General features: G+C 47.7%; 1 protein-coding gene across 5 annotated transcripts in view; it reads right to left on the bottom strand.

Moving 5' to 3' along the window:
* Positions 1 to 24,015, bottom strand: part of LPO (lactoperoxidase) — a 31,136-nt gene extending 7,121 nt beyond the window's left edge. The window contains exons 1-9 of one of the 5 annotated variants that reach the window (XM_018063559.1): positions 23,910 to 24,015; positions 17,958 to 18,035; positions 16,522 to 16,609; positions 11,731 to 11,891; positions 10,064 to 10,181; positions 9,523 to 9,652; positions 8,580 to 8,786; positions 6,809 to 7,133; positions 5,047 to 5,207 (exon numbers count right to left, since the gene is read on the bottom strand). In XM_018063559.1, coding sequence (XP_017919048.1) covers positions 5,047 to 5,207; positions 6,809 to 7,133; positions 8,580 to 8,786; positions 9,523 to 9,652; positions 10,064 to 10,181; positions 11,731 to 11,891; positions 16,522 to 16,609; positions 17,958 to 18,033 — 1,266 coding nt within the window. In that variant the 5' untranslated portion in view covers positions 18,034 to 18,035; positions 23,910 to 24,015. 5 annotated transcript variants of the gene reach the window in all.

The following is a 24,770-nucleotide window of genomic DNA, read 5'->3' as shown; positions in this document are numbered from 1 at the left end:
TATATAAGAAACTGAATTTCAAACAGAATAATCCCAAAGAAATCTACTGTAAGATACATCATAATTAAGTTTGTGAAAACTAAACACAAAAATTCTTAAAAACAGCCAAGGAGAAATGATATATTACCTACAAAGGAACACCAACTTGAATAGCTTCCCTCATAGCTCAGTTGGTAAAGAATTCGCCTGCAATACAGGAGACCCTGGTTCCATTCTTGGGTTGGGAACATCCCCTGGAGGGGACAGGCTACCTACTCCAGTTTTTTGGGGCTTCCCTGGTGGCTCAGCTGGTAAAGAATCCTGCAATGTGGGAGACCTGGGTTCGATCCCTGGGCTGAAGATCCCCTGGAGAAGGGAAAGGCTACCACTCCGGTATTCTGGCCCACAGAATTCCATGGACTGTATAGTCCATGGGGTCACAAAAAGTAGGACACAACTGAGCGAGCTTCCCTTTCAATTTGAATAGCAGTGAATTTCTCATTTGAAACCACGGAGGCAAGAGGGGAGTGGCACAACATTTTTCAAGTGCTGAAAGAAAAGAACTGTCAACCTTGAAGCTAGTATCTGGTAATACTATTCCTCTGGACTAAAAGGGAAATAAAGACATTCTCAGATGAAGGAAAGGAAGAGCATTTACTGCGAGCAGACCTATCCTCAGAGAATGGCTAAAAGAAACTCTTTAAATATCAAGAAATGATACCAGAAGGAGGCTAGGACCTTCAGAAAGGAAAGGACAATGTAATAGGTACCATTCCACCCCACAGCAGGACGCACAAGCACTTCTTAAGGATCCGTGGAACATTCGACAAGATAACTGTACCAGAGTTATAAAGCAAACCATAACAAACTTGAAAGAATTGAGATCATATAGAGTATATTATCTGACAATGATGGAATCAAACCAGAAATCAGTAACAGAAAGGCAGTAGCAAACTCTCTGAACATCTGGAAATAAAATAATAGACTTCTAAATAACCTACAGGCCACAGAGAAAGGAAGCAACAGCAACAACAAACCATGCATGCTGAATTGAAATGAAGACACAGGGTATCGACATTTGTGGGATGCAACTAACAGTGCCAAGAGGGAAATTTCTATCACTTCTAACAGTGGAAACAGTGGCAGACTTTATTTTTCTGGGCTCCAAAATCACTGCAGATGGTGACTGCAGCCATGAAATTAAAACACGCTTACTCCTTGGAAGGAAAGTTATGACCAACCTAGATAGCATATTCAAAAGCAGAGACATTACTTTGCCGACTAAGGTCCATCTAGTCAAGGCTATGGTTTCTCCAGTGGTCATGTATGGATGTGAGAGTTGGACTGTGAAGAAAGCTGAGCGCCGAAGAATTGATGCTTTTGAACTGTGGTGTTGGAGAAGACTCTTGAGAGTCCCTTGGACTGCAAAGAGATCCAACCAGTCCATTCTGAAGATCAGCCCTGGGATTTCTTTGGAAAGAATGATGCTGACGCTGAAACTCCAGTACTTTGGCCACCTCATGCGAAGAGCTGACTCATTGGAAAAGACTCTGATGCTGGGAGGGATTGGGGGCAGGAGGAGAAGGGGATGACAGAGGATGAGATGGCTGGATGGCATCACTGACTCGATGGATGCGAGTCTGAGTGAACTCCGGGAGTTGGTGATGGACAGGGAGGCCTGGCATGCTGCAATTCATGGGGTCGCAAAGAACTGGACATGACTGAGCGACTGAACTGAACTGAACTGAATACTTATATTAGAAAAGACAAAAGCTCTCAAATCAATAATCTAAGTTCCCACCTCAATAGACTAGCAGTAAGAACAAAATAAACCTAAAGCAACCAGAATAGACTAAAGAAGAAAAGTCATATAATTATATAAGTCTATGCAGAAAAACCACTTGACAAAATTCCACATCTATTCATTTAAAAACTTTCAGTACACTAGGAGAAGAGCAGAACTTCCTCAACTTCATACAGAGCACTTACAAAAAAATTCACAATTAACATACTTAATGGTAAGCCTTGAATGCTTTTCTTTTACCGTGGGGAAGATGAGCCTGTCTGCTGTCACCACTCTTATTCTGTAGAGTAGTGAAGGCATACTTTTCTTGCCTGTAATAAGGCAAGATAAAGAAATGAAAAACACACAAATTAGAAAAGAAGGAATATAACTAATTATTTATAAATGATACAACTATGTGTAGAAAATCCCAAGGAATCTACAGATTCCTCGAACTGAGTTTAGCAAGGTCCTAGGATACAGAATCAACACATAAAAATCAATTATATTTTTACACACTGATAATGAATAAGTGGAAACTGAAATAAGAGATGTAATACCATTTACAATTCTTCCAAAGGAAGTTAATATTCAGGTATGTAACAAGCATGTACAGGATCTGTATGATTAAAAGTATAAAATGCTGATGAAATAAATCAAGGAAAATCTAAATATTTGGAGAGACATACTATGTTTATGGGCTTCCCTGATAGTAAAGAATCTGCCTGCAGTGTGGGAGACCTGGGTTCGATCCCTGGGTTGGGAAGATCCCCTGGAGGAGGGCATGACAACCCACTCCAGTATTCTTGCCTGGAGAATCCCCATGAACAGAGGAGCCTGGTGGGCTACAGTCCATGGGGTCACAGAGTCAGACATGACTGAGGGACTAACACACAGACATACACACTGTTTATATATTGGAAAACTCAACATAGTAAGGATGCCAATTGTCCCTTAATTGATCTAAGGTTTAATACAATTCTTATCAAAATCTCAGCAAGACTTCTTTCTAGACATAGATAAGCATGTTTTAAAATGTTATGGAAAGGTAAAGACCCTACGATGGCCGAAGTAATTTCGAAAAAGACGAGTAAAGTGAGAAGAGTCATTTTTCCTAATGTTAAGTCTTATCATATAACTGCAGTTACTGAACACGGGTAAGGGTACAGGGATAGGCGTATAGACTAGTGGAGTAGAATGGGCAGTCTAGAAATAGATTGATATAAATATGGCCAAATATTAATAATTTTTGACAAAAGAGCAAAAGCAATTCAAAAGGAGAAAGACAGCTTTTCTGTCAGTTGTGCTGGAGCCATCAGAAATCCACAGCCACCCTGCCCCTCAATGAACCCTGACCTAAACCTTATGCTTTATACAAAAATTAACCTCAAACGGATCATGAACTTAAATGTAAAAGATAAAACCACAAAACGTCTAGAAAAATAAAACCAGGAGATAGATCTTTGGGATCTAAGACTTAGGGAAAGAATTGAGACTTAACACCAAAAGTGTTAAGGATTTCACAGTATGTGAAAGGAAAAAAACTGATAAATTGACCTCATTAAACTTAAAGCCCTTACTCTGAAAAGAACTCTATTAAGAGAATGAAAAGACAAAGCACAGACTGGGAGAAAATATATCGGACAAAAGACTCATGGCTAGAATGTAAAAAGAACTGGCTTCCTTGATGGTTCAGATAGTAAAGAATTTTCATGCAATGCAAGAGACCCAGGTTTGATCCCTGGGTTAGGAAGATCCCCTGGAGAAGGAAATGGTAACCCACTCCAGTATTCTCGCCTGGGGAATTCCATGGACAGAGGAGCCTGGCAGGTTATAGTCCATGGGGTTGCAAAGAGTCAGACACGACTGAGTGACTAACACACACTGAAAACTCAACGTTAAAAGACAAACTCGAATTTGAAAATGGGAAAAATAGGGACTTCCCTGGTGGTCTGGTGGTTAAGAATCCACCTTCCAATGCTTCCAGTGCGGGCGCCTCGGGTTCCAGTCCTGGTCTGTGCACTAAGCTCCCACTGCGGACAACTACCCCGGTGCACCGAAACTGCTGAGCTCATAGGCCACAGTGAAAGAGCTCACGTGCTGCAACTAAGACCCAAGCAGCCAGAAAAAACAAACAAATTAAAAGCAAAAAAAGAAAGAAAGAAAGAAAGAAAACGGGCAAAATATATGAACCAAAGTTTTACTGAAGAGGATATCCAGATGGCAAAAATATATATATATATAAAAGCATGTGAAAAGATGTTCAGTGTGATCAGCCATCAGGTAAATGCAAAGTAAAACCACATGCAATATCATTACATACCTATCGGAAGGGTGAGTGAAGTGAAAGTCGTTCAGTCATGTTCTACTCTTTGTGATCCCATGGACTATTCAGCCCATGGAATTCTCCAGGCTGGAATACTGGAGTGGGTAGCCTTTCCCTTCTCCAGGGGATCTTTCCAACCCAGGGGTTGAACCCAGGTCTCCCGAACTGCAGGCAGATTCTTTACCAGCTGAGCTACAGCTGGCAAAAAAGTAGCAGAAGGGAGTCCTGTGGTGATGGAAGAGCTAAGTGCCTTTATTGTGGTGGTGGTTACATGAAACTACACATTTTTCATGATACAATTGCATGAAGCTACACACACACACACACACACACACCACAAATTGACTGCATTTATTATTGGTGAAATCAGATTAAACTTTATGGTTCATATCAATGTTAACTTCAGGCTTTTGCAACTGTACCATAGCTTTGCAAAATGTTAGCACTGGGGGAGACTAGGTGCATGTGCATTTTGGGGGCTACAACTCCCTAAGCATCTACAAGTATTTTTAAATAAAATGTTTTTTAAAACTATGTGTATGGTTCATGTCAACATATCCACCTTTCTAAGTGTATTCTAGTCAGTCAGTTGATCAACAATAGCAATTGACTCGTGCCTGTGACCTTTGGCTTAGGTGTGGGATTAAAAAGATAACCCAATCCAAACAATCAAAATAATAGCGATGTAACCATCCCAGGAGTGATGGAACCAATGGTCCCAGTGATGGCACCTGAGGGGGCACACTGAGTGACCAACATATGAATGACCTGCTGACACCCCGAATCCAGGGATTCATTTTGGGACAGAGAAGCTGAAGAAACAGAAGGGAGGGTTTACAAGAGTGAGACAGTGGGAAGGAAGCAGGAGAGGAGAGGATGGAGGTCTGGCAGCAGGCAGAAGGCAGAGCCGGGTGAGCGAGCCAGGCTGCTGTACAGGCAGTGCTCCCGGGCTTCTCACCTGTATGAAGGCTCCCAGGATCTTCCGGGCTTCCTGGTAGAGCATCTCTCCATCCCAGTGAGGGTTGAGTCGCTTTAGTTCTCTGGCCAGCCGGTTGTGCTCCCGGAGAAGGAGGGTGTGGACAGTGGCCAGCAGGATCTGCTCTGAGGCTCGGGAATCTCCTGAAAGCCCAGAAGGCAGGAAGGTGGGTTCACCCTGAGCAGCCCCTGAACCCAGTAACCTACACAAAGAAATACATGATGGTGCCCCAGCGGGAAGCTCTCTTAAGTCCCTCCTCCTAGTTAATTTAAGCTGGAAAGAGATCTGAGTTGTGATTCACAGATTTGAATCCCAGCTCTGCACACACACCTTTTAGTTCTGTGACTTTGGACAAGTTACCTAATGTTTCTAAGCCTCAGTCTTCATATCTGTGAAAATGGGGATGATAAGGTTGACCCCCCACTAGACTGTGGTAAAGACTACAGATGACATTAAGAAGCAAAATTTTGCTAATTAAATCCAAATTGCCTTCTAAGACAGGGCCTACAAATGAGCGAGGAGCTTTTTATTGTTCAGAGCAACTCTGACGGTTTTAGGAATGCAAGTTTGAGGGTAGGAACCTGGGAAGGGTTAAATTATTCTGTGTAATAAGGAGAAGAATCTAGAGATGGGGGCTGTCAGGAGGAGAGGGTCATGTAGATGGTGAAAGACCAGGTGTTTTACAGGGGGCTTCTCTTTGTGTCCTCTAATCTTCAGGAAAGTCTATGAAATTCACAAACGCTTGGTCTTAGTGGATATTTTTCTAGAAAACAGGAAGGGCTTGGTTTTGTGTCTAGACTGATGTGAGATGTGTGTGGACACAGAATCCAAGGGATCTAGCAAGAGACCTGGGCCTTGTGCCATGTCTGAGTGGGCTTCATCCTAGAAGACTGCATTTTTGGAAGAGATAAGACCTCTGGAAGCCAGAGGCAGAGAGGATCAGGAGGGCATGAGTCCCTAGAATGAGAATTGGAGGGCTTCAGTTGCACAGGCTGCATGGAGTAGGGGCTCTGTGCCAAGATTATAAAAAGCCTTAAAAATATACATTCCTTTTGATTTATACAGAACTTCCTCCTCTAGGAAGTTATCTTAGTAAATGTATTGAAAATCAGCACAAGGATTCATCAACAAGGATGCTCACGACCTTAAAAACAGCAACAAAATCACAGAAAAGCTAAAAATGACTTAAACGTCTCCAAATAGGGTTGGTAAAATAAAATTATGATAAATATATGCCGTGGAATGCCAGGTAACCATTAAAGATCATGACGTAGGAGAAAAAATATTTAAAGACGTGATAGGTGAAGAGAAAACATTGGATTGCAGAGCCACACTCTAGTGTGACCCCAATTGTGTAAAACAATGTAGAACAAGATCTATAAAGAGCTGGAAAGACAGGCCTTAAAATGTCATCGATGACTGTCTGTGAGTAGTGGGATTTTGTGGATTGTATTTTTCTTTGTGCTTTTCTGGATTTCCATAATTCTCTTTTTTACATACACTGAACACATGTTCCTAGATCCTGTATTCGTCTGGGCCCTTCTGCCAGTCCCGGACCAGCGCCTGCAGCAGTGGTGGCTTTCAGTGTGTATTTTCCCAGAAGACGACGAGAAGAAGAAAGGGTCACTTCCAGTGCTTGGAAGCCACCCAGCACCCTCGAGAAGCTTTTCCGGCCTCCCTCTGCTCTCAGTCCCCAGGATAACCCCTTTGTCCTTGGGCCCCTCTATTCCCAGCCTAGACTCACCCGCCTGGAAGCAGGGCACGTGGGCAGTGGTGTTGATGAACTCACAGGGGCTTGGCTTCACATTGTTAAAGGGCGGGTAGGCCAGCCCGTGGTCCCAGGCTTCTTGGTTGACAGCCATGAGGCCCAGCGGGCTGCTGAGGTTCCGGAGACGGCTGGCCAGACTGGGCTCAGAGCCGTACACTAAGCTGGCGTCCAGGAAGGAGGTCACAGCATTGATCTGATCTCGGGCCAACGACTGGTAAGGTGGAGTGGGGCAGACAAACCCGGCTCGGAAGAAAGGCATGCATTTCCCTTGAGTCTTCAACTTGGGATCGTTTTTTGGGAACTGCAGAGAGATGCGGGTGGGTGACTGCAGAGGTGGTACAGCCGGCAGCCTCTCCCCAGGGTAGGTCTGGATGCAGCTGGCAAAGATGCTGATGGTGCCCTCCTGGGACCCTGGTGCCAGACACTGGCTCCAGAGGCCTCGTGCTGACGCTACATCCTGAGCCCCCAGGACCCTGAAGTTCACTACCTCCTGCTGTGTAAAAGGGCCAAGAGGAAAAGCTCCAAATTTTTGGTTGTGAGGGAGTCCTGAGATCCGGGCACAGGGAAGCAGGACATGAGGCAGGAAAGAGTTTGTTAATAATTGCTACTAACAGCAGCTACCATTTATTTTGGACCTACCATGTGCTTGGTATCGTGCATACTTTTTCTCACTTTGGTCCTCACAAAACCCTGTAAGGTAGGTAATTCTGTCCCATTTTACATGCGAGAAAACTGAGGCTCCAAAAGGTTAAGTAATTTGCCCAAGAACTTACAAACTGAAAGGGAAAGATGTGGGACTCAGATCTAGGTTGACCTCACTCCACAGCTTATGTTCGTCACGTGCTGGGCTGTGCTAAGTCGCTTCAGGTGTGTCCGACTCTTCGACCCCATGGACAGTAGCCTCCAGGCTTCTCTGTTCATGGGATTCTCCAGATAAGAAAACTGGAGTGGGCTGCCATGCCCTTCTTCAGGGGATCTTCCCAATCCAGGGATCGATCCCATGTCTCTATGTCTCCTGCATTGGCAGGTGGGTTCTTTACCACTAGTGCCATCTGGGAAGCCCATGCTCTTTCTACCACAACACATATTCTTGATACGCTTGAGTGAACAATCACGCTCTCGCTGTAAAAGCCAAGAATAAGAAGAAAGGTGCCCCACTGCAAATTCCTTTCCCTTCCTGCTGGAAATTCCCATAAGTCCCTGCTGCTCATTCTGACTCATCCATCACGTTTCAGCTCTTTCTGAGAGTAGCCTTCCTGGACGCCGTGATGACTCACGGTGGCATTCCACAGATTTACTGGGTATACAGTGACTCTCCTGGGGATCTGAATAAAATGTAGATTCTGCTTATCTTTGGGGTATGGTTTGAGATTTTACGTTTCTACTAAGCCCCCCGGTGACATCAGTGTTGCTGGGCCAGGGATGAAGAAAACTCTCTCCAGAGCTTCCCAGTTTTGCCACTAGTGATTACTTGTCTATTTCCCACACAGGTCCTCTGCCCTCGAGGGAAGGGATGCTGTCTCGTTCACCTTTGAATCTCAGGTGCTTAGTGTGTTCCCTGATGATGGCAGATGATGGATGTCTATTTACTAAATAAGTGGGCAAATGAATGAATAGAATGAGAGGCTTGGGAAGCTGTCAGATCAGCATTCAAGATCTCCAGGAGGTCCTGGCTGATGGGCTGGGAACACCTGCTACACCGGGGATGCAAGCAGTTTGCCAGGGGCCCCCCGCTGCAGGGGCCTACCATGATGGGGAAGCAGTTGTCTCCCTGGATACAGTACTCCTCACACTGGACTTTGGAGTGCTCGCTGCTCCCCAGTTCCGTTTCCGGGGCGAAGTCCAGGTCGTGGTCCACAATTTGACCCCACTGCATGAAGAGCAGGGACCTGTTTTGGTCTAGAACACCCTCTTCGTCCAGGTAGCCTACAATTTTGTTGGATACCTCACGGGCCTACAAGATGGAGGCAGAAGGAGAGGGAAGAAAAGGTGCTTTGAAGATTCAGATTGAACACAGTATACTGAGTACCCATGACGTAACAGGTACACTTCCTCTTCAGGACAAGCTCTGAAGTGGGTGGCATTACTCCCATTCTGAGTCCAAGAAGGGTGAGAGCAACTCACCCACGTCCTGCAGCTACAAAGGGCCAGGTCTGTATGACTTGATGGTTTCAAGGCCAATGCCCTTTCCACTCAAAGAGGGAAAAAAAGACAGGCTGTCCCTTAAGTAAATGCCACGGAGGAAGTGCCAGGTGTCTGGAAACAGGAACAGAGGGGCTCTGGGGAGGGCCTGCCAACTCAGATGAGGTCAATAGATGGGACCTCCAGGCAAACAACAGCTGATGCACTCCAGGGGCTGCGGTTGGACAAGCGCCAGCAGGATGGCGCAGGGAGGCCATCTGCCCGGGAGACCCCGGGGTACTTGGCTTGATGGCGACTGGGCCGTGCCCACCACGTGGCTGGGCTCGGGACGCGGGATCTGCAGCCCTCTAGTGGCGTTTTCCGGAACACCACGAGGGAGCGAGTTCCCATCGCCGTCTCCCCGGGTGTGGTTCTGCCGCGCGTCTGTCTCTCCTCGCGCCTGTGTCTGCGTCCTCTCCTCGGGTACTTAGGGGGGCGCCTCCCTTCCCCTCTGACTGCATGTCCCCGCGCCAGCTCGGGGCTCGCCCCCTCCCCGCGGCCGCGCTCACCAGCGGGACGCGGAAGCCGTTGCGCGTCTTCCTCTGCGTCCAGCCGAAGGGCACGGCGAGCCCGTCCTCGTACTCCGCCGGCAGCCAGCGCGCCAGCGCCCTGTTGGCGGCGCCCAGCGCGGGGCTCCTCCTGAAACGGCAAGGCGGGCCCTCAGCCTCGGCCGGCTGGCTCCCGGGTCTGCTTCTCCGCACACCCCACGGGGATCCCCCCGGGAAGGACGGGAGCCTCTGCCCCAGGGAGACTGGATGCGGAGGAGGTGCCTCTCAAGTGTGAGGTGGTCTGGACCACTCCCATCCCCGAAGGCTGCGGGCTCCTCCGCCCTCGGGAAAGGCGCTCCTTCCAGCCGGATCTACGGTGGTCTCTTTAGACAAGTTGGGAAAGTGAGGCGGGTTCCAACAGAAAGGATTCCAGCGGGACGCTGGCCCGGGAGGGTGAGGCCGCGGGAGTCCTGCCCGTAGTGCCCAAGGGGCCAAGGCCCTGGCTGGGCTGGGCGGGGCAGGTGGGCCACGCTGCCCACTACACACCCCCACTGCCGCTCACCTGTTGTTACAGTCTCCCGTGATGGTGCGGTAAGGGCTGTTTTCATCACATTTCACCAGAGGAACCGGGGCACCGCAGCCCACCTCCCAGGAGAGTGCAGTCAAGTCCAGGCTAGGGTCTGAAAGAGAAGAGACGCCACAGGGCAAGGTGGTGTCAGAAAACCCTCTATTCTTTCCGTGCCTGGGTTCTTCCTCCATTCCGAGGCCCGGAGGGGAGGTTCATCTTTTGAACTTGATTTTTGGAAGAATACATTTTACATTCTAAGCAAGCGTTTCTCAGGGGGTTTCACCTTTAACCCTGACAACTCGTTACGGTAAAACTTTTAATTCTCATTTTACAGAGAAGAAACGGAGACCAAAGGGTTCCCAAGACTTGCCCAAGGCGGCACAGATTAGTAATCTCTCCAGAACTGTTAGTAATTCTTGGTCTATCAGATCATTTGAATCAACGGGGTTTTCTTTTAGAATAAAAGTACCCCCTGAGAGGTTAGGTGCATGTTAGTATAAGTTAGTTTGATAAGACTGCTTTTCTTCTAAAGCTCCACTGATGGGTATGTCCCTGGTGGTCCAGTGGTTTAGACTCCACACTTCCACCATAGGGGGTGAGAGTTCAACCCTGTTTGGGGAACTAAGATCTCAGACGCCAGATGGCATTGCGTAAAAAAGAAAAAAAAGTAAAAAAGTTCCACTGACCTCTAAAGTACTAAGCACACAGGAATCTAAATGGGAAAGATATTGGGAAGGGATAGGCCATTTTAAAGTGAGGAACGCTGTGGTCTTGAGGGGGTAACACTGGGGAGTTTCAGGCATCAGAGGTCTTCATGAGGCCTCAGAAGAGAGAGCCGGCCAAGTCCTAGAGCAGTCTATTCCATCCTGGTACCTGCAGGGAAAAGGAGTCAGGGGGATCCAGCCCTGGGGGGCTTCTTCAGGGGGCTCATCTGCAGAAATGGGCAGGGGCCAAGGTTCAAGCCCCAGCACCTTTTGAGTCTCATCGAGTTCAAAGCGCTCCCTTCTCCTCCCTACCTTGTCCTGGTTTCCTTCCTTCCTTTGGGAACTTTGGAATTTGCCCATGTCCTAGGCCAGGTATCTTCCCTCACTTGAAATTTTCCCAGCAAGAACCTGCAGTCTCTTCCTTCCGTCAAGATCAATCCCCTTCCTCCATGACGGTCCATGAACTGTGACATTTGGCCAGGGGTGGGGTGGAGGGGTTGAGGAGCTCATGATCAATTGGCAAGCCCATTGTTTCAGCTCCACAGGACCCAGAACAAGAGGGACAGTTCCTCACCCGTGACATAATCCCAGTAAATCTCCCCTGACACAGGTGGCTTAAATGTCCTTTTCACAGGCGGAAGTGGTGCACTGTGGTTTGAGACAGGGAGCCCGTGTTTACTGACTTTAGTCCTTCCTCTGGGCAGAGGCCTTACAGCTGGTATTATGCCAAAGGGCACGAATGTCGCCTCATTTGGAGCTGGCAGTGTGACCTTTCTGGGCCCGAGTTCCTTTCTCTGCCGAAAGAGCACTGACCTGGCTGTCCTCCCAGCCCCTCCTTGCTCTGAGGGAGAAAAGAGGGCTCTCAACAGGAACTGCAGTCTTGATGGCTTCTGCTCTTTCCCGCAGGGAGAAAGAAGAGTCCTTCCTGCCCTTGGGGGGCTGGTGGGATTTCCGTACCTGTGACGTTGGTCAGGGTTGTGTCCCGCCTCAGCCTCTTTAAGGACTCCTCCCACACCTGCCCGTTGCGAATGGCCGTGCGGGTGCGGCCCTTGGCGTGCTTGAAGTACTCCGAGAGCTGTCGGGTGGTGGGTGCCTCAGAGCTCAAGGCCGTCTTCAGCCTACAGTGGAGAGCAGTGGGGGAGACATGGGGGTGTGGGCAGCAAGCAGGAGCCCCCCACGTCTGTGCTCTTGGTGTCTTTACTCAGCTCTCCTCGGATGCCTCTGGAAAACCGCCTCTGGGAGGAGGAAGCTGCAGTGTGTCTTTAAGCTTGGTTAAGTCTGGTTCTAAGGGAAGGCAGGCGGATGGACCTGAGAGCTTCCTGAATTAGAATCAGAGAGTTGCCGCTGTATTGGCGGCTTCCGGCTCAGTTGGGGGAAACCAAATACGCTTACGTCCCCGGATGTACGATTCCGACTGAGGAGCCCCTGACTGTGGAAACCCTCCCCTCAGTAAGCCTTGGGGGCAACCAACTGATGCCAATAGTGGCGTGAACCAGATGCTGGAGACATCTGATAAAGATTTTAAAATGATTTAAAATCCGCTGCCATTAAAATGGTTCAATAATCAATTTTAAGTTTTTCTTAAATGGAAAAAAAAAAAAAACAAACAAACCCAGACCATTTCATAAAAGTAGAATTTACTATGTATGGCTGAGTCCCTTTGCGGTTCATCTGAAACGAGCACGACATGGTTAATTGGCTATATACCCCACTACAAAATAAAAAGTTTAAAGTTTGAAAGAAAGAGTAGAATTTATTAAAAGAAAACAAGTCGAAATTAGAGACCTGAAAACACCCTAACTGAAATAAAAAGCTTGTTGGCTAGACCCAGCAGTTAGGTGGACATAAGAAGACAGAATTGAAGACAGGTCAATAGAATGTAGTCAGTCTGGAAAAACAGAGGAAATAGACTTTTACTACTAAACAGGTGAGGTGGGTGAAGACCTGCATGAGAACCCTCTCCCCACTCCTGTGTGAGATGAGGGGTCCTGTGAGATGATCTTTACGGCTCGAAGACTCTGAAATTTTGAAAGTGGCTCAAACTCTCAGGAAGACAACCTTGCTTTTGGGATACACTTCACAGGCTGTGACTCCTGGCCTGTCCCTGTGGATCAAGTTGTTAACTCTACTTCTAGCACGCAGGGGCCTGGTGTCTCAGCCGGAGGGGTGACTTGGACAAGCAGGCCGACCTGGGCTCCAGGGGAGCAGGCAGGGCTGTGGAGGAACTCTTTTTCCATCTCCAGGCCTCTGCCCTCCTCCTAGTCGTCACCCTCCCCCATCTGGAAGCTTGCAGCAGACTACTGCCTCCCCTCCTGTCCTCCTCCCATCCATTCTCCACCTGGCTGCAGGAGGGAGCTTTTTCGAATGAAAAGCAGACCAGGCTACTCTGATTTAAGCACTTTCTTGGCTCACCCTGCGGCGTACCTGAATCCATGGTCTTATAGCGTACATGCTCATGGCATTATGCGAGCTTTGCCTCTGTCTAGCTCCCAAATATTTTCATCACCTGCAAAGGAGACCCCACACCCATGAACTGTCATGCCTGATCCCTCCCCTTCTCCCCCAGCCCCTCCAAGCCGCTGCTCTGCCTCTGACCCTCTGCCTCTCAGGCTCCACCTGTGTGTCCTCTTTTCCTACCGCCACCACCAGCATGGCCTTCTTTCCGTGTCCTTAGCACCCAAAGCTCTTTCCTGCACTGCCCCCAGGCCCTGTAATGCTAGCCCCTGGCTCGCTACATGACCTGTTCCTTCTCATCCTCCAACAGGCTTCCCTGCTCCCTACAACTAGAGTAGCAGCCACTGCTCTGTTTATTTCCTTCATTGTCCTCATCACAGTTTGTGGGGCGCTGGATTGTTTGCTTGTGAACAAAATGTTTAATTATGCCTCCATGAGGTCCCCAAATCCAGGAGCTAACCAGTGGGGATGAGTTCCAAGGCAGGGCTGCTCATCCTGGCCAGCATGACTCAAAAAGGAGGTGCTGAACACAGATTTTGTGGCTTTTAGTGTACCCCTACCTTGGGCTATAAAAGGGTTGACGTTAGGGAGAGACAAGGTTCATTGGGAGACAGTGGCTGAAATACCAGACATTTCCCTCCCACCACTGTGGGGCTTCCTCTTTGCTCTCAGTCCCGTGATAAGGTTCTTACAAGGAGGACAGGTGCTCACTTTGGCAGCATATATCCTAAAATTGGGACTATGCAGAAGGGATTAGCATGGCCCCTGCACAAGGATGACAAGCAAATTTGTGAAAGGTTCCATATTTTTACCTAGAGACAGATTTTTACCCTTGTCATACAGAGTGAGGTAAATCAGAGAGAGGGAAAACAAATATTGTATAATATCACTTACATGTGGAATCTAGAAAACCAGCACAGATGAGCTTATTGGCAAAGCAGAAACAGAGTCAAGATGTAGAGAACAAACTTATGGATACCAAGGGGGAGGAGGTTACAAATTGGAAGACTGGGACTGATATATATACACCTTATGTAAATAGGTAACTAATGAGAACGAAGGGTATAGCACAGGGGCCTCTACTCAATGACCTCTGGTGACCTAATTGGGAAGGAAATCCAGAAAGGAGTGGATATATGACACATATAGCTGATTCACTGTGCTATACAGCAGAAACTAACACAACATTGTAAAGCAACTATACGCCAATAAAAATTAATTTTAAAAAAAGTGAAAAAGAAGAGGGTGCTGCGGTGTGTCCTGGAGTTGTGGCTGGTGGCTGACACCTGCCCAATGAGCCGAAAGAAAACAAGAAAAGAGGAGGTGGCTGGCACTGTGCACCTAATAGCAGAGTAAGCCAGACAGGCCGGCGCGGGGCCCTGAATCCACACAGTCTCCAGTGGCAGGGCAAAGCTTTCAGCCCTCTGCGCGTACGCTCAGTTATATCTGACTCTTTGTGACCCAGGGACTGTAGCCCACCAGGCTCTGTTTGTTTTTTTTTTTTTTTTTTGGTCCATGGGATTCTCCAGGCAAGAATACTGGAGTGGGTTGCCGTTTCCTTCTTCAGGGGATCTTCCTGACCCAGGGATGGAACCAGCGTCTCCTGCGTTGGCAGGTAGATTCCTTACCATTGAGCCACCTGGGAAGCCCCTCCCTGTACAGTGGTCCCAAATCAAATCCCGGAGACAGTTTTGGGTAAAGTAGAAAAGGATAATCTTATTGCTTTGCCAGGCAAAGGGAGACACACCAGGGTCCTGCATTGAAAAACTGTTTGGTCTTCTGGAGCCTCTTTAAAGGGGACCTGGGTCAAGGTGATACGTGAGGGACTAGGGAGGGAGCCACAAGCTCCCGGGCTGCAGCTTGGAGCTGTGAACTATTGGTCAGATACTTCTCTGGGTCAGAGACTTGGCAGCAGAGCGTGTGAGAGCCGAAAGTGCCCAAGGAGGGAAGGACTTCTGATCTCCCCACCCCACCTCCAGGCACTACATTATCCAAGTGATTTAGGCTTTGTCATCCTATATCTCTCCTTCCTCCCCTCAGCTTAACCCCTAAGTCAGAAACCTGGGCTGGGGGATGGCAAGAAGCCCAGGAAAGACGGACGACAGATCGTGGACCCTTCCTTCTCTCTGACATCTACAACAGCTCTGAGCAGAGGAAAGTGAGAGGCTCGGGGCTTCATCTTCTTCTGCTGATATTCGAGTTCTTGAAAGGATGCTGTTCTTGGGACTAGAAGAGATCAGAGCATATCTTGTCCTCTAAAAGTCAGCCAAGAAGTTGGGGGACCTCTTGAGAGTTTATGCAAGAGCCAAGGGGTAGTGAAACCCCAAGTTCAGTAAAGAGACAGCAAGAGGGATGAGCAAGGTGGTTTTCAGCTCCGTGAAGTGATTACCTGGTTTGTCTGCCTCTCTGGCACCAGCATGTGCTTCCTGAGGGCAGGGACACAGTCTGCACTGCTTATTCTGGGAAGCCCAGCCCCTGCACGGGGTTGGGAGGTAGCTGACTCTGCCGGTGTCCTGTATGTTCCCCGAGTGCCTTTGGGCCCCTCCACTGGCTGCTGCGGGTGCAGCTGCTGCTGATGGCTCCTGCCTCTAACTTTCTTGGGCAATGGCTTCTGAGTCAGGGGAGCTGCCGGTCTGGAATGCCTGGGAGTCACACAGTGTGCGACATCCTCTGGCCGCCCCCACCCCAGCCCCAGTACCAAGCTTGCAGCACATGTGGCTGAGCCAAGGACACCCTTGGCAGGTGAATGCTCTGCTCCCTTGCTCGAGGTAGGACAGGCTCTGAGATACAGCCCACACTCTGGATCTCCCTGCAGGGTCAGCTGGGGCTGGACCTTAAACCACATCCCTGCTTATTGGCCTTCTTTTTACCCATCTGGCCTCACTCCTTCGCTCCACTAGAGCTTCCTGAGAGTGCTTCCCAGTAAGTCACCTGTATGTGAATGCAGATCTCAATTTCTGTTCCTAAGGACTTGATCTAAGTCATGCTGAACGAACGAAAAACTACTGACCGGTTTTCTGAGACCTTGGAAGGCATGACCCAAGGAATCACTCAACTACAGGAAAGAAAGTGCTCATGGGATCAGATGAGTCATCCCCTTCAAGGAAACTTCGAGGCTGACGACTTTAGGAGCTGCGGGCTCTTGCTCCTGCTTGGCCCCTGCTCGCAGGTGAGGGGTGGGAGGGCAGGCTGTATAATTGCTTTGGCTTACTGCCTGTCAGGGCTGGTCTAGACGCACTTGTCCTGAACAGGAAGCCCAGGAAGGAACGCACGTGGTGTGTGTGTCTCACCCACCTGGTCCGGGAATCCAGGAAAGCCTTGTTGACCTGGGTCTTGACCTTACTCACAGCATCAGAGATGGTAGTGGTGCTGGCGGCCTGTGCTTGGAGCAGGGAAACAAGGAGCAAGGTATCAGACGCCACTCTTTGGAGAAGCCGTTTGCTCTGTCCCCCTCTTTCTCTGCTATTATCCCCACTCCTCAAATCTGAGCAGGAAGAGATCAAGATTAGGAAACATCCCCCAGTTGGAAAAGCCAAGAATGAGAAGAATACTCTCTGATCCTCCTCAATAGGGTATTAATATCGCTCTTTAGGAGTCCACTAGAATACAGTCATCCCTCAGTATCCACAGAGGATTTGTTCCAGGAACCCCCAGAATGCTCATGTCCTTTATATAAAATGTATTTGTAAATCTATCGTATCATCCTATATACTTTAAATCATAAGTTATCATTTCTAGATAACTTATAATACTTAATGCAATGTAAATGTCATGTAAATAGCTGCCAGAGTGCATTTTTTTTGAAGGGGTGTTTTCTGGAATCTTTTTTAAAAAATTAATTTATTTGGCTGTGCCAGTTGCAACATGTAGCCTCTTTAGTTGCGGCATGTGAACTTCTAGCTGCGGCATGTGGGATCTAGTTCCTTGAGCAGTGATCAAACCCAGATCCCCAGCACTGGGAGTATGGAATCTTAGCCACTGGATCACCAGGGAAGTCCTTGGAATCTTAAAAATAAAATACTTTCAATCTACTGATGATTGAATCTGCTGACGCAGAACCTGCGGATATAGAGGGCTGCCTGGATCCAGTGATGGGATCAAGGTGTCTGACCACTCAGATCGGATCTGGATACTGGACTGTGGGATTTGTTTGGTTCTTGGTGAGGTGGACCCATAAGCAAGTCCCTCAAAGGGCTTAGCTGGTCATCAGGATCCCGAGGTAGGGAAGGAGACGGCTTAGAGTAGAGGTGGGTTTCCTTGTTTTCGTTCATGTTAGGGTCTGGAGTGGTGGGGGAATCAGGATGAAGTCTTTGAACAAGGGGAGTATAGTGGCTTAAATAGTGTCCCTCCAAAATACATGTCCAACTAAAACCTTAGAATGTGACTTTAAGAGGAAGGAATAAGGGCCCGGGATTAGACGGTGCTCTATATCTGCTGACTAGTGGCTTTATCACAAGGGGCAAGGACACACAAGAGGACCCCCCAGAGAAGCAGGCTGGAGTTGGAGTGATGCAGCTGTAAGTCAAGGATGGCTGGGAGCCACCAGAGGCTGGAAGAGGCAAGGAAGGATTCTCCCCTTGAGCCTTTAGAGCAGCATGGGCCACTAACACCTTGATTTTGGACTTCTAGCCTCCTGAACTGGAGGAGACGAAATTCTCTTGTCTTAAACCACCCAGATTGTGGTCCTGTGTAACCGCAGCCCCAGGAAACCAATGCAGGGTGCCACTTACCAATTGTGTCAGATGCTGCAACCTCGAATAAGGCCACGGAAGCCAGAAAGACTTGAAGATGGAGACAGACCAACATCGCTGAAACAAGACCCCGGATGAGGGTGTGAGCCTTGCAGAATCCCTGTGGGTAGGACTGACTCAGAGAAAGAGGATGAGAAAGCGGGGAAAACCCAGAGAACACCAGACACCCTAACATGAGAGCAAAGGAGGGGAAACCGCAGTAACTAACTAAGCATCTACCATGTGTGCAGACCACGCTGGTGGTGCTTTAGTCACTAGTCATGTCCAACTCTTGTGACCCCACGGACTGTAGCCCACCTGGCTCCCCTATCGATGGGGTTTCCCAGGCAAGAAGACTGGAGTGAGTTGCCATTTCCTTCTCCAGGGGATCCTCCCAAGCCAGAGATCAAACCCTCATCTCTTTCATTTTCTTCATTGGGAGGCAGTTTCTTTACACTCGTGCCACCTGGGAAGCTGATATGTGCAGACCCATGCTTGGGCTTCCCTGGTGGCTCAGACGGTAAAGAACCTGCCTGCTATACGGGAGACCTGGGTTCAGTCCCTTGGTTGGGAAGATCCCCTGGAGAAGGGCATGGTAACCCACTCCAGTATTCTTGCCTGGAGAATCCCATGGACGGAGAAGCCTGGCTGGCTATAGTCCATGGGGTTGCAAAGAGTCGGACTCAACTGAGTGACTAAGCACAGCCCAGCACATGCTTAGGTACTGGGAGATAAAAGGGGCCATGGTAGAAGGAAAAGGACTCAGGCTTTGGGGTCAAAAGGGCCTGAGTTGTAGTTATGCATTGCCCTACTAGCTCTGTGATATTGGGCAGATTACTTAACACCTCTGGGCCCCTGGCCTGATTGAGTGAGAGGGTTGGACCAGGTGATCCAGGACGTCTGATTCTGACCCAAGATCCTGACCTTGTCTTGTGACCAGTGACAAATGCTCTTACCAAACCTGAAACACATCTTTGGGGTCCCCTTCCTCTGTCCCCTCAGGATGTATTGCTCCCTGGAAGCCATCCTGCTGTGGCCCAGCCCCAGGGGAGTGAGCCTCAGAGGCAGTTCCTTCCCTCAGGACCTGGCAGGGCTTCACCCTCCCTCAAGAACTGACTTGCTGGAACAAGAAAATGAAAGTTGAGACAGAGCTCACAGCTGTGTCCCAGGTTGCCTGGAGAGATTCCTGCTCTTAGGTCAACGCCTTCATCATGAACTTTAACTCGTGATTTAAACTAAGTCATCAGATTAAAATCGGGCAGCTTTGTTTGCCGATGAGGGGCTTTGGGGCTCAGAGTGTTCATTAGGTTTGGTGGAACAGACCCCAAAAGCATCTTTTGGGGAGATTCTAGCTCCAGCCTGGGAGGCACCCACGTGTCCAGATGGAACGATCACGTGTCTAGACTGTTCATAAGAGCGCACAAGTTCCCCCTGTAGTCTGCATTCAATAGATAGACTCCAGAAACGACCTCAGATGGGCTGCTCCGTGTCTACTCAAGGCTCCCCAGGAGAAACTGTGGCTCTGGGGCTTCGCCTGAGAGACCACCTAGGCGGTCTTCCAGACACTCTCCAGATAATCTCCAGAAAAGGTGAACCGTGTCTCTAAGGTAGTTTCAGCCTCCATTACACTCTGTCACTTTTTCTCTGGCCTTGGATGGTCCCCTGAATGATTTTTATCTTGTTGGATGTGCTTTTTGTAAGCTAACTGTAGGAAAAGAAAGGGCAAAGTATGACTAAATACCTCTCTGGCCAGGATTCTCCCTGGCACAGTTTTCTTCCCAAGAGAAAAACAGTTTGATTCCTCAGTGAGCTCCTGTCCTTACACCTCTGTGGGCTTGAGAAGAAACACAGTCCTCCTCTTTGTGATTCAGGGACACCACTGAGCCAGCAGAAATCTGCCTTTTCAGACAAACACAGGTGATGATTTGGAATCAAAGCGTCATTGATTTTAAATTGTGGTGAAAGCACATAGCATAAAATGTACCACCTTAATCATTTTAACCAGACAGTACAGTAGTGATAAGTGTATTCACACTGTTGCACAACAGATCTTTAGAACTATTTCATCTTGCAAAACTGAATCTCTGTACCCACTAAACACCAACTCCCCCATCCCCCTTTCTCCCAGGCCCTGGCAGCCACCATATCATTGATTTTTAAAGAGAGCTGAGGCACATACAAGTATTCATTATATTATTCTTTCAATGACTAACGTATTTCATGATATCAAAAACAAAAAGTGAAAGGTTAGTCTATGGAAAAGGGCATCAGCTGAGATAGACTGAGGAAGAACTATATCGTAGGCCAAGAAATAAAAGTTGAGAAATCTGAACAGGGAAAAGTCCTCGGAGACTTATTTCTCCTCTCCTTTCCTTGAAACCCCCTTTATATTCCTCTCACTGAAAAGTGATGGGAGGGAACCTCAAAGCCAAAGCTAAATTATTTTTCATCTCTGGATCATCTTTCCTGGTGGGTGTGAAGGAAGCACGAGGGAGAGAACACCAGGCCGAGCAAACACAAGGTCATGCCATTGGGAAACAGGTGTGCAGAAAGATCCCAGAGGAACACTGTCTGCAGCCAGAGCCAAGAGGCTTCTGGGACGTCTGGATATTTACCCATGTTCTTATCATCATGCTTAAGGAAGAAATCATTTTCCAGGCCCTTTGGGTTGCATCACAGCTTAAAGTTTTTCCTGATAGATGAAACATTATCTGGAGACAAAACCACAACCTCTGCCTCTCAAATGCCAGGCTCTTCCACAGTCCTCTGCCTCTTACTCACAGTCTTTCCTATGCAAAGTCTTCTTGGCCAAATAAACTATTCATCCTTCGAAACCCAGGCCCAACGCCATGTTCTCTGTGAAGAGTACCAGATTTGTCCAGGCAAAGTGAGGTCATTCTTTTCTCTGTCTTCCCAGAGTACTTTATTCACATTTGCTGTCCCTGTTTTCATGCGTTTCCCCTACCAGACCTTGAGCTCCTCAAGAACTGTCTGCTGTTCTTTCAGTGCCCAAGCCTAATGTTGGCACACAATAGGTGTTGCGTACACACTGAATGAATGAAATTCCCAGGGCAGAGGAGTTCAGCATATGGATGGTACAGAGAGAGAGGGTGGTGGTGGTCCCTTAACAGGCTTCTCCCCACCTTAATGTGGCTGCTAATCACTGGGGGACCTTGTTAAATGCAGATTCTAACTCAGAAGGGGCCTGAGAGCCTGCACTTCCAACAAGCACGGAGGTGATGTCAATGCTGCTGGTGTACAGACCACACTGAGCACCATGACCTCCCAGAGCTGGGCTCTCAGACTTTGCTGGGAAGTCACCAAAAGGGCTGCAGGAAGCCCTGAGAAAGGAATGGCAAGTGCTCTGTTGAAGGTGGTGGGATGAGCCAGAAGGGAAACCAACAGACTCTCCATCACCCCCAGGAACACTCTATTTGATCTTTCGAGCAGCTCCAGTATCAAGAGGAAAATGGAAAAGAGAGAGCTCTATCAAGCTCCCTACAGCAGGAAAAAATCCCCCTGAGCCATAGGGTTATGTGCCTGCCTGCTTAGACCCTCTTTTGTGTCTGACTCTTTGCAACCCCATGGACTGTGGCCCGCCAGGCTCCTCTGTCCTTGGAATTTCCCAGGCAAGAAAACTGGAGTGGGTGGCCATTTCCTTCTCCAGGGGAGCTTCCTGACCCAGGGATGGAACCTGCATCTCCTGCATTGGCAGGTGGATTCTACACCACTGAGCCACCTGGGAAGTCCAGGGTTACCCAATTCCATAAAAACAACATGATTCAATCACTCTGTATTCTCCTCAGATGAAACACATTTAAATACTGCTGCAATTTATAAATCTGATTAAGAACCAAGGGTCCACAAGACATTGGAGACACCTAGAACTAGACATTCAGGGTTAACTAGATGTTCAGGTCTTCTGTAGATAGCATGAGATAATACTGATAGAAACAAGATGAAGGTATGATATGCCTGGCTATGATAGACAACACTTTAAACACCACAAAATTTTCATTATAGATCATATTGTTTTGCATCAGTCTCAAGAACACAATATGGAGCATCATTCTGTATTATTTTCCCCCAACTTTCTGAGTGTGTCGGACACATGGTCTCTCTTAGGCTTTATTTCCCAAACAGGATGGATGAGACTAATATGTACCTTCAAGCCCTAAGAGTTTACAATTCTATGACTCTTTTTTTAGACTCAGAAAGGCCTCTTTTCCCCACAATGAATTCAATAATATTCTCCCTTACACTGAACAGGGATGACCTTCCAGGGTGGCAGCTGAATCTGGCACTAGAAAATGCTGGATGATGACAAGTCCAAATCCAGTACTGTAAGCCCCCTGTATATGAATGAGTTCCATTCTGAGAGCATATTTGTAAGTCTAATTTGTTCATAAGTCCCACAAAGTTAGCCTAGGTACCCAACTAACACAATCAGCTTCATAATACTGTACTATAATAGGTTTATAAGACTGTTCACACAAATAACACATAAAAAGCACATACAAGAGAACGTCTGAAATCTTACAGTACAGTACCTTGAAAAGTACAGTGGGACAGTACAACAGCTGGCATACAGTGACTGGCACCTAGTGAACAGGCAAGAAGAGTTACTCACTGGAGCAAGGAGAGGAGGTGGGAGATGGTAGAGCTGGAGGACTGTCAGCATAGAGGAGACAGAGGGCAAGGTGCAATTTTGCTAACACCTGATGTTGATAGCACGCACCTTCCCATCTTTGAAAGTTCAGAACTTGAAGGTTCCTATGTAGGAGACTTACTGTATCAAGCTTTCTCAGAAGGCTTTAGGAAATTTCATCATCAACTTTGCAGACACCAGGAAAAATTTAAGTCAATGAGTCTTACCTATTGAGTGCCTTGGCCTCCTGTGGCAGCCAGGGGGAGTTTCTCTGCTTGGAGGAGCTGGCCTTATATACCGTCTATCAAGAGTGAATTTCAGAGAAAAGCCCAGAAGGAAAGATTTTGAATGGCTGATGTGGGTTGCAGGAGACTCAGGTTCAGCAGGAAACACCCTGTGACTCTGGGCACACGCAGGAGGAAACTGCTGCAGGGATTGGCTGGTACACTGTCACTGACCCTGGATAAGACAAATCCTCGTCTTCTCATTTTCCAGTTTGACTACGTGGTCCTGCTGCAGTCATGAAAGGCAAAACGCCAGTCTCTGAGCAGGCTTGTCACTCTAGCTCTTAAAATTAGGAACAAATAAATGGCTTCTTCCCCATTCTTTAGGAGAAGGCAATGGCAACCCACTCCAGTACTCTTGCCTGGAAAATCCCAGGGACAGGGGAGCCTGGTGGGCTGCCGTCTGTGGGGTCACACAGAGTTGGACACGACTGAAGCGACTTAGCCATTCCTTTATCCACTTCCTTTTGATTTCTCTTTTACTTTTCATCCTGTCATTGTGGAAGCCAAGAGATTCATCTCTGAGGTTTACAATAGTTTTCAAATGTTCCCTTTTTGGATGATCAAAATTTCAAAATACAGTCCCATTTTGGCCACCAGAGATGGGACAAGAGCCCTGGACTTGTCAGGGGTAGATTAAATTCCTGTCTCTGTCACTGTGTGGCTCTGGACTAGTCACTTCTTCTGTTTCCTTGTATACTCTAGTTGCAAAACCAGTGGTTGGCTTAGATGATTCCTAGGATTCTATGACTTCATACCTTCTATAGGCTGAGCCATTAAAAAACACCAGTATTCAAGACCTTGTTGATTTAAAGCCCGATTATAATGTTATACACCATCAAGTTCATTAGATCATTATAGGAAGGAAACAGGAAGGTTCAAAGAATACAAAATTTCATGAAGATGGATTTTACAGACAGATTAAAATATAAACTTCTTTATAAAATTATACTTTGCACTGGAAATACTCTGGGGGACTGTCAGGAATTCATCACCCCCAAACCAGTCCCCTGAATTTACCTTCCAAAAAGTGATATTCCTTTTCTCTGGCTGATGCAAGGTAGTTAGAAGCTGCTTCTCTTGTGATGAATACAGGCAAATGAGCTGGGCATCTCAAAAGAAGGCAGCTGTCCAGGAAAGGCGAGTGAGGGACTGCACGCTCTTCTTGTTTTCTTTGAAAGACATTTCTGCTTCTCAGCCAAGTTTTTCTTTGTCTGACCATTCCCTGAACTTTGGTGCATGATTCTCAAGGCTCTCAACTCTGGGTTTCATGCTTTATGAGTTAATGAAGCTGTATCTTTAGGTGAATCTTGACATAGTCGGTTCTGAACAATTACAAGATGGAAATTCCTTCTGGAAGACTGTATAGGATAACACTGTCTTCCTATGTGCATAGAGTGAGCTACTGGAGTCAGGGTTATAGGTCTGACTGTCCCTGGCTCTTGGTCAAGTTATGATGCGATATATCTCAGGTTTGAATTTTTTTGGAATGGGCAGCTGGGGCACTGTCAGCTCCAGACTGGGCTGGTCCTCCTTTTGCTCTGGGTGTGAAGCAGACCCAGAAACATCACAGTGGACATGTAACTGTCCTAAGGCTAATTAGTGTTTTCAGAGCTTTGCTGGCATGCGTTCATGGACTTATCTCAGTCTAGTTATACCCGTTTAGCACAGTTAGATGCCTCCCCATTAGGGAACTGGCCTGAGAAATAGAGACTGGAAGACAAGTAGTCCAGTCTAAAAAGGCCAACAGTTTCTTATATGTCAGCACAGAGAGTTCAAAACATTTTAGTAATAGCAGCGTCAGGAAACACCTGATGCCGAACGCTCAGCTTCTCTGTACAGCTGTGGCAAATCAAATCTCAGAGATGGAGTTTGGGGTGA

The sequence above is a fragment of the Capra hircus genome, chromosome 19, assembly GCF_001704415.2.
Source record: "Capra hircus breed San Clemente chromosome 19, ASM170441v1, whole genome shotgun sequence".
In the NCBI taxonomy this organism is placed as follows: Eukaryota; Metazoa; Chordata; class Mammalia; order Artiodactyla; family Bovidae; genus Capra; species Capra hircus.
The sequence above is the reverse complement of the archived record's forward strand: the minus strand, read 5'-3'. Positions and strand labels throughout refer to the sequence as shown.